General features: G+C 54.4%; 1 protein-coding gene across 6 annotated transcripts; it reads left to right on the top strand.

Annotated features, from left to right (window-relative positions):
* Positions 1-1,930: 1,930 nt before the first annotated feature.
* Positions 1,931-13,354, top strand: PTPN7 (protein tyrosine phosphatase non-receptor type 7). 6 transcript variants are annotated; one of them, XM_009667352.2, is made up of 10 exons: positions 1,931-2,099; positions 3,976-4,204; positions 4,787-4,970; positions 5,445-5,529; positions 6,268-6,344; positions 9,057-9,194; positions 10,155-10,265; positions 10,972-11,129; positions 12,062-12,175; positions 12,764-13,354. In XM_009667352.2, the coding sequence occupies exons 2-10, from the start codon at positions 4,074-4,076 to the stop codon at positions 12,855-12,857; spliced, it is 1,092 nt and encodes a 363-aa protein (XP_009665647.1). In that variant the 5' UTR covers positions 1,931-2,099; positions 3,976-4,073; the 3' UTR covers positions 12,858-13,354. The 6 variants fall into 6 exon arrangements, with proteins under 6 accessions (XP_009665647.1, XP_068774056.1, XP_068774055.1 ...); XM_068917955.1 differs by having other exon boundaries at positions 1,951-2,099; positions 4,048-4,204; XM_068917954.1 differs by having other exon boundaries at positions 1,965-2,099; positions 4,048-4,204; positions 12,834-13,354.
* Positions 13,355-14,657: the final 1,303 nt, after the last annotated feature.

The raw sequence follows: 14,657 nt of genomic DNA, 5'->3' as shown, positions 1-14,657 counted from the left end.
AGGCAGAAGGTTTATGCAGGCAGGGTTGGACCAGAGGAAGGCAGAAGAGGGGCATCCACAGGGATTTCCCTCTTGCCGTAGCTGTTGAAACCACTTGGGCTCAAAGACACCCAGATGGGAGGGCTGCCCACTACCCTAGGAGGGCAAATACGCTTCCAGCCTCACTCTTGGGTAGGAAGAAAGCTTCTGCATTGTCTGACTGACTGATACTTCAGGAAAGAATGCTCTTGTTTACTCTCATCCCTACTGAGGATACATTTATGTGGCCACCTTGTTAACTACTGCACTGCTGGTGATTTTAGGAAGTCTTCTCAGTCAGAGGGAGGAGGGTGGGAGTGAAGGGCAGTGCTGGGGTTTGTCCATCTGTGCTAAGCCCCTCCAGACAGGCTGTTTCATACTGTCTGGGGCAGGGAGCTATTCCTCAGTATGTCCTCAGGCCTGACCTGCCCTCTCTCCACTGAGAGGTCTGCAGAGCCCAGGTCTGCAGACTGGCTGCTGGGATCCCAGGATCTGCTCATGAGACACAGGTGCTGATGGGCCTTGTCTTTTGGATAAGTTTATTCTGCTGCTAGCCAAGCCCTAGGCATTGCCCCTGGAATTTAGGCCTTCAAGTTTCACAGATCTTGGGGCTGGCAGATTCTCTCTTGCCTCACTTCTCAGGGTACTTTGCCCTGGGTTAAGTTGGGTTTTTTCAGGATGAAATTCTAGCATTCTGGCAAACCCCTGCACACGCATTCCTGAAAATGCACGCGCGCACACACACACACACACACACACACACGTATCCCTCAAGCACTGTGTCCAGGAGCACTGACATAGTGCATCCTGAGGATGGTCCCTGGTCACAGCAATAAGCTGTGCTGGTGGCATCCTAGGGGCTGTGGGAGCTTCCAGGGCAGTAAGGAGCAGCCAGCAGCACTGACTGGGTTGGGGGAAAAGGTGTTCGGGGTGCAGTGTCCAGAGCCTGCTGTCTGGGGAGCAAGTGGGAGACATTACTGTGCTGCATGGTGGGGGTGGAAGAGGAAGGAAACGGGCTGCGAAGTGTCTCTCTCCGCAGAGCCCTGGCAATAATAAACAGGAAGAGTGGCAGGGGCTGTGACATGAGAGCAGCAGGGTGTCTGAGGTGGCATCAGCAGGCCGGTGCAGGAAGGATGTGCAGTGCCTGGAGGGTGAACTTTCTGTAACTGAGCCAAACCCTCCCTGGGGACCTTCCTCCGAAAATACACACGCTTCCCTGCCCTGCTGGAGAGGGAGTGCCTGCGTGTTTTCCCTGGAAGTGCCCTGGGATGGTCCCAGGCTTGAAGGGGTGGCCCAAGGGCTTATGATAGACAGAGAGGGGGTAACACATACAGGGAGATGGATCCTAAAGGGAAGGTGGGGTGGCATGAGGACCACGATGTGTCTTGCTGGGTGCAGAGGGTGGGAAACACTGAGCTGTGGCTTGCCATGCAGCAGACATGGAAACAGGATGTGCGCAGCCTGGACAATAGGGTCCAACCAGCTGCCTCCGCAGCAGCAGGGATGGTGAGTTGGAGGACGCATCCTGGCACCCCACAGGGCAGAGTTGCAATGTGTCTGGCAGTACGACTGTGCTGTGTAGGGTATGTGAAACACCAGGCTTTGACCCTCTTGCCAGAGGCCCAAGCACCAGAGCCCTGCTCACACCTGCCCCTCTGTGCCCCTGTTTGCTGATGCTGGCCACGGCCGAGCACAGGTTCCACCCTCACCAGGCTGGGGGGGGGAGGCCTTGGACAGAGGGCATCCTGGGAGAGCCCGACCAGCCGTGGTGGAGATGTCCATGGAGACACCCCCAAGATTTTGGGGGAGGCTGGGCTGCATCCATAGGGCCCAAAGGCAACCCAGGGGTTCCCTGGTGGGGAGCAGGGATGGGGCTGCAGGCGGCCCGGCAGAGCGAAGCTGCAGCCGATGTGGCCGGTATGTGTGTGGGCGGCAGGCAGGGTGGGGGAGAAGGAGGGAGAGGAAGCGGCAGAGGCAGCAGCTCCTTTGATAAGCAGCTTCCTGAACACTTTCAAACCGTAGTGTTAGACCGACGCACGGAGCGTTTGCAGGCCTGTGGAGCCCATGCCTCGGGGCGTAAGGTAGGCAGCCCCTGAGCCTGCAGGTGGAGGTCCTGGGGGGCCCCATGCTGCCCTTTGGAGATGGGAGCACTACTACTGGTACCAGGCCCTGGGAACCTTACAGGGTGTGGGCATGTGCTTACTCATGGAGCAGTGCAGGTGCCCCCGGACAGGGCTGGGATGACTGGCTTGGGATTAGGTAGGGGTGATGGGAACCCTCTCTTTGCCAGGTGTTCAGGAGCTGAGTGTCTTCCCAGGGCCCCCCTGCACTGCCAACAGCTTGGTTGGGGCATCTCCCAGATGTTTCCTGCCTAGCATGTGAGGGGATGGCTTCTGGGGGTTGGAGGCTGTTTCTGTCTCCAGGCAAGGTCTTCCCCTTGGTGCCTTGGCTCCTGGGAAGCAGTTGTTTTTGTCCCACCTGGACTAGGAATACCCTGGCAGCATGGCCTCCACAAGGTGCCCTGGATGGGGCATGGTGGTGGTGCTGCGTATGGTGCCAGTGGCATTGGTGCCCTGTGAATGGGCTGCCCCCTGGGGCAGAAATGCCCCCAGACAGCAGGGAGTCATGGGGAATGGCTTCTGCTTGGGAGAAAGGACCATGAACAGATTCCCTTACTGCCCAGCCACAGCTGCCCAGGGATCCACGCTAGGCTCTGTGCTCCTCCCTGGATCTGGCCATGTGCAAAGCTTACACTGAGTTTGTGTGTACCCAGGCAAGGGCCCACATGAGACTGGGCTGGGGGTGATCCTCTGAAGGACCTCCTGGAGATGCTGTGGGTATCTGGGCACCCCAACCTGTGCCCAGTGTCCCCCCATCCCATTGGGTGTATCTCCTTACTGTGGTTCCTGAGCATGGAGGGTGCTGGGGGCAAGAAGCCCTGAGGTCCCCAAGGTGCTGCCTGTGCTGTGGGGAGCTGTACCCCCCCCACTGTCCAGAGGTGAACTAGCATTACCCACAGGTGACAAGGTCTTCTGGGGAGTGGTACCAGTGTAGAGCTGGGAGTGAGGGCCCTGCCAACCTTGCCAGGGGCTCATGTCCCAGGGCTGATTGTGGTAGAGCCCTGGCACCCTTCTCCAGCCAAGCTACCCCACAGCCTCTTGCTCAACCACCCATTTAAAGCTATTTCCTCTTGTTGGTTGCTGAGATCTAGGGGACGGAGAAGGCTGTCACAAGGCTGATGCCCTTCCTCAGCAGTGCTATGTGCTGTTCATGGTGCCAGCCTGACTCTGCTGCCTGCATCCCCATGTCTCCTAATAGTAGGAGCTGGCCAGGCTCCTTGTCATGCACTCAGCTGCCTGTCTCCAGGGCCATCCTGGGCTTGGGAGCCTGGTGCCCTCCTAGCCCAGCCTGCAGCCAGGGAGCTTACAGCTCACCCACATCTCACCTGCTGAGTTCTGACTGGCTGGGATGGCCCTGGGCTCTGTGGGTGGGAGGACAGTGCTGTTCAACTGGACTCCACCTGTCCCTCCTCCCCATCGTGTCCCCAAGTCAAAGCAGGCATCCTAAGGAAGGACTGGAGGCATGTGGCAGTGTGTGCAGAAATTCTTGGGGAGGTTGAGAGCAACTTGAACTCTCCCAAAACAGGACTGTGCTCTGCCAGCACAGGGAATGGGCTTCCTCCACTGAGTGCAAGCAGACTTCAACTCCCTGGCCATGCTTAAGGTCACCAGTGTGTGCTCACATGGTCTGTGGTGCTGTGGGGGTTCCAGAGAGTGAACATGCCAGGAGCTGTCCTCTGACACCTGCCTGGCCCAAAGGAAGCTGAGATGGAGGGCCCTGGTGGCAGGGCAGCTAAGGACTGAAAACTTGTCCCTTGCCGGTAGTCTCATTCTGGGCCCTCAGGAAGGGGTTCACCTATTCTTATGGTGTTTCTCAGATCTGTCTTGTATTTTCCAGCTACTTTTTTTCTGATGGCTCCTTGATTCCATGGGTGTCGAGGGCCACCCATTTCCACTCTCCTTGCTTCAGGACAAGGGCTTCGTGGCTGGCACAGCATGGTACAGGCCTATTTGGCATGCTCCAGAGTTCATAACGGCAGCCTGACAGCCAGGGCAGCCAGGGGAGACATGGACAAGATGAACAAGCCCAGTCCCTCTGCTAAGAAGCACGTGCGTCTTCAGGAAAGGTGAGCATGACCAGGCTGAATGGTGCCTGCAGCCTGCAGCGGCCCTGGCACTGCCTGTCCTCTGAGCTGTGAGGCAGGCAGCCTGGCCCTCAGAGGAGACCTGAAGTACTGCCTGCTCCTCCAGAGCTCAGCACAGCTGTATGCTTTCCACATACCACCCCAGCCCTGGTCCAGGGTTTGGGCTTCCCCGAGCTTCCTTTCCCTGGCCCAGCCCTGCCAGCTCACTGCCTGTTGATCTGTGCAGTTGCCAGATCCAAATGTGGAGGCAGCCCTGATCACCCCCTAACCCAGCCTGGGTCAAATCTGGACAGCATCTTTTGGGCTCTTTCTAGAAAAATGACCAAAAGAGCAGTTGTTTCCCTAGGGTGTCCTTGTATACCAACCCTTTCGTCTTTTGGGTTCTCTACCTGTCCCCTTTCTTCATCCTGTGTTATTCCCTGTCTGGCTTTTGCTTGGCATGGGGCAGTTTTAACTGCAGCTGTGGAAGGATGAGCTATCTGCCTGTCCCAGGGTGGCAGAACCTGGGCCCTGCACCCATGCGGAGAGCCGATCAGGGGGTCAGTATACCCCTTTGCTTTGCAGGAGGGGCTCCAATGTGTCACTGATGCTGGATATGAGCTCGCTAGGGAGCGTGGAGCCCATCCAGCCTGTCTGCACACCACGGGACATCACAATGAAGTTTCTGAGAACATCCAGCCACGTGCTGAGGAAAGAGGAGCTCCAGCAACGCGCCCAGAGCCTGACGGAGCTCCAGGAGGAGTTTTCAGTGAGACACTTGCCTCCTCTCTCCCTCCTTGCATGAGTGCTGGTGGGGAGTGGCATTGCTATGGGGGCCCTTGCAGTGGGGACCACAGCCCAGTGGGGGCTCTTACCCTGCAGGTGGTAGAGGCTCTGAGACATCTGTGCCCTACAGCACCTGTGACCAGGGAGTGCTATGGGGACTAACGGGGGTGCATGTGTCTCAGGTATCCCCTGGCTGTCCATTCCTTAGTGCATGGATAGCCTGGCCTGCCCTCCTGTGGCCAAGGTGCTCTCCCAAGATGGCATCTGCAATGTGTCCTGCCACATCTGGGGCAAGGACAGGGCTCATCCCAGGGGATGACCTCTCTGGTGATGCTATTAGGCCCCTGGGTCAGTGTCTTATTGTCTGAAGTTTGGTTTGTGAGACTGGCTTTGCTGCAACAAGGAGACACAAGCAATGGCAATGCATCTTTCCTCATAGTAGTTCTCCCCCTTGCAGAAAATCCCACCCAATTTCGTCAATCCAGAGGAGCTGGAGATCCCTGGACGTGCCTCCAAGGACAGATACAAAACCATCCTCCCCAGTAGGTGCCACTGCTTCCCTCCATCTCATGTATGCGCATTCCCCCATGTGCCACATGTGGAGAGGCGTATATGTGTGTGTGTGTGTGCCTGTTTGTGAGAGAGAGGGGTAAGTGAGAGGAGCCTTGGCCCTAGAGCAGGTGCTTCTGAATGTCCCTTAGTGCCTCTGTCGTGGCTGTTACTACTCCCTGTGTTGCAGGGGTTGGATCTCATGCTGAAGGGTTGGGTGACGTGGTGCAGGGGTTGTACGCTGTGTTACAGGAAGATATGTGGGGAGCTGCTCCTCGGGGACTTCTGAAGGTGTAGCCCTGGGCTGTGCAGCATATGACATCCCAGCCTGGGTAACTCCCTGCTGCTGTGGGGCCCTATATGTCTCAAGAGCACATTGCTGGGGGAGTAGAAAGCTGAGGACATTGTAGGAGGATTTCTCAGGCACAGTGGGAAGGCTCTGGGGGGGTTGTCACCTGGCAGGTGAGTTATGCCCTCATGCAGTGAGTTACATGCTCATTGCAGTGTGGGCAGGTTAGGGCAGGGCTGGCTCTACCCCGCCATGGCAGCCAGGGTGAAGTGGGGCAAGAAGAGGGGCTAAGAGAGTGTCCTAGGGAGGGTTCAGGTAGCTCCAAGCATGGCATGGAGCAGGGAGGACTCAGCCTCCACACTCTGGAGCTGAGTCAGAGAGACTAGGCAGGGGCATGGCTCAGGAAGGCAGTCCCAGGGTTAATTCTTACCATGTCTTTTAGATCCCGAGAGCCGGGTCTGTCTCAGGAGGGCAAGGAACCAGGAGGAAGACAGCTACATAAATGCCAACTACATCACAGTGAGTATTCTGGCTGGTTGGAGGTCTGGGTGCTCTCCCATCTCCTGCAGCCCATGGCTTATAAGGCATCATGTCGCAAACCCCTTACTGCTGCAGGCGCACATTTGGCCATGCGTGCCAGGGGCACTGCCTGTCACGCAGCATCCTGCACCTGCCCCAGGATGAGCCTAGGACAAGAGCTAAGGAAGCCAGAGCACAACACCTTGTGCTCAGTCTTTCTAATATGTAAGCCTGGGGGGTCTGAAGATCAGCTGGGTAAAGGGCCCAGTGTAGGTCCAGGCTGTGGGACAGGATTCACAGGATTGGAAACACCCTTTGCACAGTGGGCATGGGAGTGGCTGATCCCACCTGGTAGCCTGTGAGGCACTGATGCCTTCATAGTGGCTTCTCTGCCTGTGCCACCAGGACCCCTGACATGTCCAGAGTCAGACATGAGGATACCTCACAGTCTCATACTGAGTCAGAACTTATTGCTCTTATTTGAGCTACAGAGACGCAGCTCCATGCATGCAGGGCAGACACTTCACCCCCCTTGCTGGCAGAGCCACATGGGGTGGACTGCTCTTGGCTCACGCTGCTTTGGTGAGTGGAGAGTATGTATGAGCTTCTTTGCAGTGACTTCTCCATCTCTTATCTTCATGCACAAGTCTGCTGTCTGGTAAGGCTGCTATCATGGGCTCTGCTATTGGCAGTCCACATCTGCAGGAGGCACATTGTGTCAACAGACCATCACACCCCAGTACTGTTAAATCCTTATGCATCCAGGAGTTTCTTCTCCACTCAGTGGGTTTGCTGCAATTTCCCCAAAACAAACCTGACAAAGGCACGGGGGGGGAGGGGAGGGGGGATACAGCTTATCTTTGGCGTCAGATGGGGGTCTCTTTCCAGAGACTCAGAAATCCTCAGGTTCAAGGCTGTTGCTGCAGGCAGCCTGATTTACAATGAGTGTCTTCCCATGCAAATGACCCCTTCCAGGCTGCAGTCTTGTGTGTTCTTTTGGAGCAGGTATGACCCCAAAGTAGACTGCTTTGTGTCAGCCAGGTAGCAACTTTGCCTGGTTGGTCAGCTTCTTTCTAAGCATTTCATGTCATTTCAGTATCAGTCTCCCTGTAACAGGCCTGGAACACTGGGAAACAGAGGTGGGTCTGCAGCTGCCCCAGGCTAGTGGGCAGAGAGTAGAGCTTAGGAACGCAGGATTCACAAAACTAGGCCACAAAAGAGTCTTTTGTCATGATAGATGTACCCCAGGTGTTTTGAGAACTCACATCAGAGCTGGAAGCCGTTTAGTAGCAATTCTTTTCAGATGATGCTCGAGAATGTGATCCAAAGAGTTGTGTGAGTTGCCAGCAGTTCTGAGGGTCAAAGAAGCACTTCGGGCACCTGAGCATGATGCTTAAGAGCTAGATCTGAGGATCTGAGGATTTCTGGCCCCTAAAAAAGGTTTGAGCATGGGCAGCAGAAGGCAGGATCTGGAGCGGTCTGGCAATGTGCAGCCCAGCTGCAGTACTATGTGACTGACAGCTTCACAGCAGGTGACAGCACTACACCTGTGAAAGTGCATCAGGATGTGTGTGAGCATGTGGCTCCCTCTCTGTCTCACACGCGTGATCAAAAGAATACACAAACACTGTCCATCTCTATCTCTCACACACATGCACATCTTTTGGAAGCATCTTTAACGCAGATCCCTCCTGGCAAAGCCATAAAGCTCAGCCTGCAATGCCATGTTCCCTGCTTTTCCAAAGACCGTCAGCACTGTGTGTGGCTCCTCATCACGCCCCAGCACGATGCCCCCTCATCATGCCCTACAGTGGTATCCTCAGTGGAGTCCCTCAGACTCCTTGCTGCACTGCTAAATTGCAACTGATCGTGCACAGAGCTGGGAGCTGACCCTGGGAGAAGATATTCCCACACCTCTCTACCTCTGCCCAGGCCTGTGCTTGGTGCCACTAGGTACTCTCCCCTCTACCATGCCAGCAGGGCTAGCCATGAAGTAGCTGTGTGAAGAAGCAGTTCATACCAGGACCTGAGCAGGACTCAAAATACCTCCAAGCCTTTTTTTTTTTTTTTTTTTAGCAATTTTATACTAGGGTAAGAAGTGACCAGAGAGGCAGCAGATGCTTAGTACTGTGCAACAGCCTGGGACAGACTCAGGGCAGGAGCCTTCATATCTAGCCTGTGCCAAACACCACTTTCAGGCATCACCAGATCCAGTCTTCTTGATGATAGGCGTTGCCATGTCCCCTCATGAGCCTGAGATGGAGGCAGGGCTGGTGGAACCCAGCTAGTATTATCGCAGGTCCTAGCTATAACAGGGCTCACTGTCTTCTACTTGTCCTTGAGGAAATGCTGCCATCAGGTAACATCTCTCCTTGCAAGAGCTCTGCCTCCCCAGTGTGTCCATCAAGCTGGGTACTACCACACCAGTAACCTCAGGACTCTTGCAAAGGGGCCTGAGTATACTTCTTGCTATGGGATTGCTCTCACAGCCTAACCAGGAGGATGGAGATGCCTGGTAATTCCTAATAATAATAAAGGCATTTCAAGGAGTAAGGAAGGATAGGTTTAGTAAGGAAAGAGCCAGTGTGGCTCAATCTCTCACCTGTAGAGGAAGAGGAGCACCATGAGGGCTGGGGTGCCTCAGAGACAGGTTCCCATTGCATGTCAGGCTCTCCTCCTCCTCATCACTGACTGGACCCATGTGCTTGGCAGGGCTATGCGGGGCGAACCCGGGAGTACATTGCCACGCAAGGGCCCATGCTGAACACTGTGACTGATTTCTGGGAGATGGTGTGGCAGGAGGAGACACCTCTCATCGTCATGATAACCAAGCTCCAGGAGCGCAAAGAGGTACCGTTGTCCCTTCCCTAGAATGGGCACAGCACCCCAGCCTGAAGTGAAAGATAGGGTGGGAGAATAACAACAGTAACAAGGTTACATGAGACCAAACATGACTTTTGAACAAGTGGTCTGAGCACCCGTTTGCTTCCTCTGCTCTGCTCTCAGAGGGTGTCTCCTGACCGGTCATACACACAGGAGATGAGACCTGCAGCTGCAGTCTTGCCCCACCCAGCAAAGCCTCTCCTCATCACATGGCCCTCCAGGCACACTTTGCTAGCTAAATAATAGGATAAGGGAATTAGAGCATCCCCTGGTAGAGGGAGCAGAGCCAGCAGTGAGCAGTGTCCCTCTGGCACCAAGCAGCTCTCCTCCAGGGCTAGGAGCTCTCAGATAGTGGACCCAGGCTGGGATGGGAGCAGGCAGTGCTGGGCCCCTATGTGGTAGCCTGACCACACAGCCCTTTGCTGCAGTTGTCCCTGCAAGATATTGGCTGGGATCCCCAGCTCCCAAGACCTTGTCCCTTTTCCAGGAGTACCAGCTTGGGGAGATCTTCCCCCTTTCCTTCCTGGTCCTTTCCTCCCTCCCTTCTCACCCTGGCTGGCACAGCATCCCTTGTAGAGGGTCCCTGTGCCCTCAACCAGGCAGGCTGGATCCTCCTGGATCCCACCAGTGGACATGAACTGTCCCAGGCACAGCTCCTGTGGGGCTGGGGAGAGCCACTGTAGCTCTGGGGCCTGAAACTAATACGGGAGGGCAGGGAGAGGGTGCAGAGGGAGCAGATGGTTAGGAGAGAGGATCTATCCCTTCCTTATGCTCCCATCTGTAGCAGTTTGCATCTACTTCCCCGGCTCCCCTGGCCCTCCACCCAAAGTGATGCTTCTTCCTGAGAGCTATGAGTAGGTGTAGCTCAGACACCCAGTGGGTGCCCTGGGCATTGCCACAGTCACAAACTCTGCCTTCTGCCTTCAGAAATGTGTCCACTACTGGCCTGAGAAGGAGGATACCTATGGCCCCTTCACCATCTGTGTGCAGGGGGTGAGCGAATGTGTGGAGTATGTGGTCCGGGACCTCTCCATTCAGGTGGGTTCAACTCCCTTGCTGGGGGCAAGATGGATGTCCAGCAGGGCCTGGCAGTGCTCAGGCCACCCATGGGCTCTGTAGCAGGATGGCAGTGCTGTATGTAAGGATTATGGAGGGTCTGTGTCTTGGAGAACGGGATCTCATGTGCTCCCTGCCAGAGGAAGGGTCTGCAGATCTCCTGTCTGCCTGGCAGAGGTTGAAGGAGAGCAAGGTCCAGGAAGGTCCCAGCCTTAAGTTAAAGAGGAGAGAGGGTCAGACTGGTGAGAGCTTCTAGACGAGTCCGTTGCTGCTTGCACTGTACCAGTGGGCTCTGGCCCATCATCTGTCTGCAATCACCATGGACTGATGCTAGCCAACACAGTCTTGCTGACTCTGCCTGGACTTTGGGGGTGATGGTGGGACATGCTGCATCTGGTCCCGTCTTTCCAAGCAGAGACATGGCCAGGGCACACTGCAGCTCCCACGTGGGGTCCAAGGAGGGGGACTGGGGCGTGGCTGGGTCTTGCCCCAGCAGGGTGCTCGCAAATAACCCAGGAGTGTCGCTGGCCCTGGGCTCTCTCGGGTCTCCAGCAGGAATGAGAAAAGCAGATAAGATGGACGCAGGCTACGTGGCCCCTGCTTGAGCTGGACTCCGCACCTTTGCTGGCCCAGCCCTGTGTGTCTGTGCTCCCACATCCTGATTTCTCTCTCTCCTGTGCTGGGGAAGCTCGAAGGTGAATGCCGCCAGGTCAAACACATCTTCTTCCCTTCCTGGCCGGACCAGCAGACACCTGAGTCAGCCAAGCCCCTGCTGCACTTGGTGTCCAAGGTGGAGGAGACTCTGCAGGCTGCAGCCAACCCAGGGCCCATCATCGTGCACTGCAGGTAAGAGCCTTCCCCTTGCCTGAGCCCCTGCATGTCCTTAACCTTGGGGTCAGTCTGTAAATGTCAACTGGGAAAAATCTCATGTGCACTTACATGTGAGCTGTTCCCATTGTGATGCAGAAATCTGAGGGCACGACACCCCCCATTACAGAGGTATCGGAGCCAGTAACTCCTGTCCTGGCATGGAGATGGCGATATTAGCATGGTGCAGAGCTACCACTGCCCCCTAAGGAAGTCTAGTATCCAGCTAGCTCTATGAACACCTTCTGGGAACAGGAGTGCAGCTCTGGAGTCTTCAGGGCTATGCAAGGTCCTGGATCTAGCCACCAGATCCATGGCTCTGGCTCCTGCTTCCCCTGCAGTGTGCATGGTTTGTGGCTCAGCTATAAAGCTGTTTTTCAAGGGATCCTTCCAGGAGGGGGTGACCTCTGTGTATCTTCCAAACCGTCTTGCTGGTTCACATCACTGCTAAATGATTTTGGGGCCAGCAGAGCAAAGCATCCAGTCATTCCTGTGGGATACGCTCCTCTCATTGTGCCACAAAGGCAGAGAGCATGATGCTGCAGGCTTTCCCACCTCAAGACAAGCCATTTTGTCCCTGGGATTAGACCATGGCTTGGGGAGGAGGCGAAGAGGCTGCAGTGACCTGTGCAGGGATGGAGAGCACAAACTAGCCATGTGCTTCCACAGCCACCTCAGCTGGGCTGTGCAACATGGCATGACCCCCTTGTTGTGGCAGAATGAGGCTTGCCCAAGTCTCTTGGTGCCTGGCTAAGAAAGATGGTCTGGCAGCTTGGAGCAGAACCCCACCATCCCTCTAGGAAGAAATCATGACAGTTAACCAGTTGGCCAGCTTGGACAGGGTCTGGGCAGTGGATTTTGTTGCTGTGTTCAGGATACCTGTGTCTGACTTGACTCTTGCTGTCCCATAGTGCAGGAATTGGCCGGACAGGCTGCTTTATTGCTACCAGGATTGGCTGCCAGCAGCTAAAGGACATGGGAGAGGTGGATATCCTGGGAATCGTGTGCCGTCTCCGTATAGATAGGTAGGTGCTCAGGCAACAGCAGACCTGCTCTTTGGTGGGTCCTCTGGGGTGCAAAGCCTGGGAAGAGAGATGCAGGAAGGGTGTGGGGGCTGGCATGACATGGGGGTAAGGAGGCAATTTTTGATGAAGAATTTGGAAGGACTGCTGAAAACTGCAAATGATTCCCCTGTGCTGGGCCAGTTTTGCTGTGAATATTGCAGCTCTGGGGATCTGAGGAAATGAGGGAGAGCAGCTCTGAACCTGCCAGCTTGTCTGCTTCTTCCAGCTCAGCTACTAATCCCCACAGCCTTCTACCTCCTTGTAGACACTGCTGCCCTCCAAACTCAAAGATGCTCAATTTTGCCATTTTTCAAAGGAAAATGCCAGTAAAATTAGAGCTGAATTAGTTGCTAATCTGTGTTTTGAACAACCCAGCAATGCTTCTAAATGCAAATACTCTTTGGGGAGCTCTGGGGCCTGTTTCAGATGAATCCAGACATGTCAGGTGAAGCAGGAATATCTGTGCAGACATGATCCAGGCAGGGAGCAGGAGATGGGGTTTCTGTGCTTTGATTAGGTGTCAGAAGGGACTTGCTTTTCCCTTTGCAGAGGTGGGATGATCCAGACGAGCGAGCAGTACCAGTTCCTCCATCACACACTAGCTCTGTTCGCTTCCCAGCTGCCAGAGGCAGAAGGTCACTAACACAGCTCCTGCTGGGCAGACAGCTCCCCTGTCTCATGCCGACATCTGCACTAGCTTCGGAGAGACATCCACCAAAATAGCTCCTGCTCCCACCGGGCCACATGGCAGCAGCAGGGCACAAATGCCCCTGGATGAACACAGCCAAGCAAATCCATCCAGCTTGTTGCCTCATGACCCTGGAAAAGGGATATGCAATCCCCCAGACCTGGCTGGACCACCCTGCCCTGGCACAGACTGGCTGGTTGTAGGTTTGTGTGAAGGATCCGGTCAGTGCTAAAGCTGCTGCTGTGAGTAGAAGGCAGATTTCACTGACTGAAAGGAGCTCTCACTTTCAAAACATGCAACATCTTATCCTCGGCCAGAAGAGCAAGCTATGTGGAGGAACTGAAGTTGGGAAGAGCTGGGAGCATGGTTTGCCCTTTAGCCACACAAAAATGTCTGTCCCATTAGACCTGGAGCTGGTTCAGTTATGCTGCAAATAAACAGAGCCTCTCTTCTGTTTGTGTATCGTCTGTGGGGAGGGCTGGGCTTGTTCTGAACATGCTCCATGAGGCTCTTTTTGCTAAAGATGTGCTGCAACGACTTAATACCAAAGGTGCATCGTTGGTTGCCTTCATTATGTGGCTTTCTTTCGTCTCCATCCTTGGCCAACACCTTCTCAACAGCCTTAAACTAGAGGAGATTCCTAAATCTGTATGCCATTTTGCAAGCAACACGTTTCCAGTTGCGACCTGGTCTTTTGTTGCAAGAGGGCAGGGTTTTACATTCTTGAGTTTTTGTTGAAATCAGAACAAAACAATACTAGCTTGGTTTTTGCCCCCCATACTTTCAGGGCAAAAGGAAGAGGAAAGAGACAAGATTTTAGCACAAAAAATTATAACACGGAGGTATTCCATAAAATATTTTAAAGCTATTCAAAATGAGCCTTTGGCTGATGTGTGTGGCATAATGTTGATCCAAGAGGACTGCTAAGGAACTGGGGGCTGCCTAGTGTGTGCCTGCCAGTGCCCGTGAGCGCTGATGTAGCCTGTTTGGTGGGTAAGAGAAGGGGAAAAGGGGTCAATCATCATGCTGAGAGAGATTGATTTTGCTTCCGATCCTGAGGTGTCCCCAGATCAGGGCCATTTGCATGGACATACCTCTATCACTCTGTGGGTCACCCAAAAATCAGCAGAGCAGCTGCCTGGCAGTTTTGTCCTAATGCCCGTTCTTTAGGCCCCATGGCTTTTTCTGAAGGAGAAATGAATGCATAAAAAGAGAGGTTTCACCCTCACCTCTGCAAAACTCCTGACTTCTCAGGCAAGTCCTCAGGCCCCTCTGAGTCTGCCCCAATTCCCATTCTCTCTGTGCCTCTCCTTAAAGCTCTTACACTTATTATGTATAAAGGCAGTGAATATATCCTTGCCCAGGAATGGGCAATGAACAGAAATCAGTTACTTCTGCCTAATCTCGCTGGGTCTTAATAGCAAACTCAGTGGCATTTCAGGGATGTCTCAGGGAACATACAGGGTGTTAAAATAGCCAGCATTTCAGAAATTATCATGTACTGCTGAACCCTGTCAGTCTTTATTAGTTGTTCTCATGTGTTTGCAGGCTCTCCTGGTAGAGTATTTGCCAGAACATTTGCTATAGGATAATAAAGCCATGTAGCATTTGCCCACTGAGAGGAGCAAATTCTTGCAAAATGTTTTAGAGAATGAGTGGAAGAGCAACAGGCAGTAAGAGACCCCTCTACTAACACAGCCCCCCCATGTATGTGAGCCCCAAGCTGTTGGAAGGCACTCCTGAAAATGGCCTGTG

This window comes from Struthio camelus, chromosome 24 (assembly GCF_040807025.1).
Source record: "Struthio camelus isolate bStrCam1 chromosome 24, bStrCam1.hap1, whole genome shotgun sequence".
Classification (NCBI taxonomy): domain Eukaryota; kingdom Metazoa; phylum Chordata; class Aves; order Struthioniformes; family Struthionidae; genus Struthio; species Struthio camelus.
The sequence above is the reverse complement of the archived record's forward strand: the minus strand, read 5'-3'. Positions and strand labels throughout refer to the sequence as shown.

Excerpts from the sequence above, each read along its gene's own strand:
- PTPN7 (XM_068917954.1), top strand. The coding sequence starts at position 4,074 with ATGGTACAGGCCTATTTGGCATGCTCCAGAGTTCATAACGGCAGCCTG. Across the intron at positions 11,130-12,061 it reads CCCATCATCGTGCACTGCAG|TGCAGGAATTGGCCGGACAG; the intron begins GTAAGAGCCTTC and ends GCTGTCCCATAG. Across the intron at positions 12,176-12,833 it reads TGCCGTCTCCGTATAGATAG|CTGCCAGAGGCAGAAGGTCA; the intron begins GTAGGTGCTCAG and ends TTCGCTTCCCAG.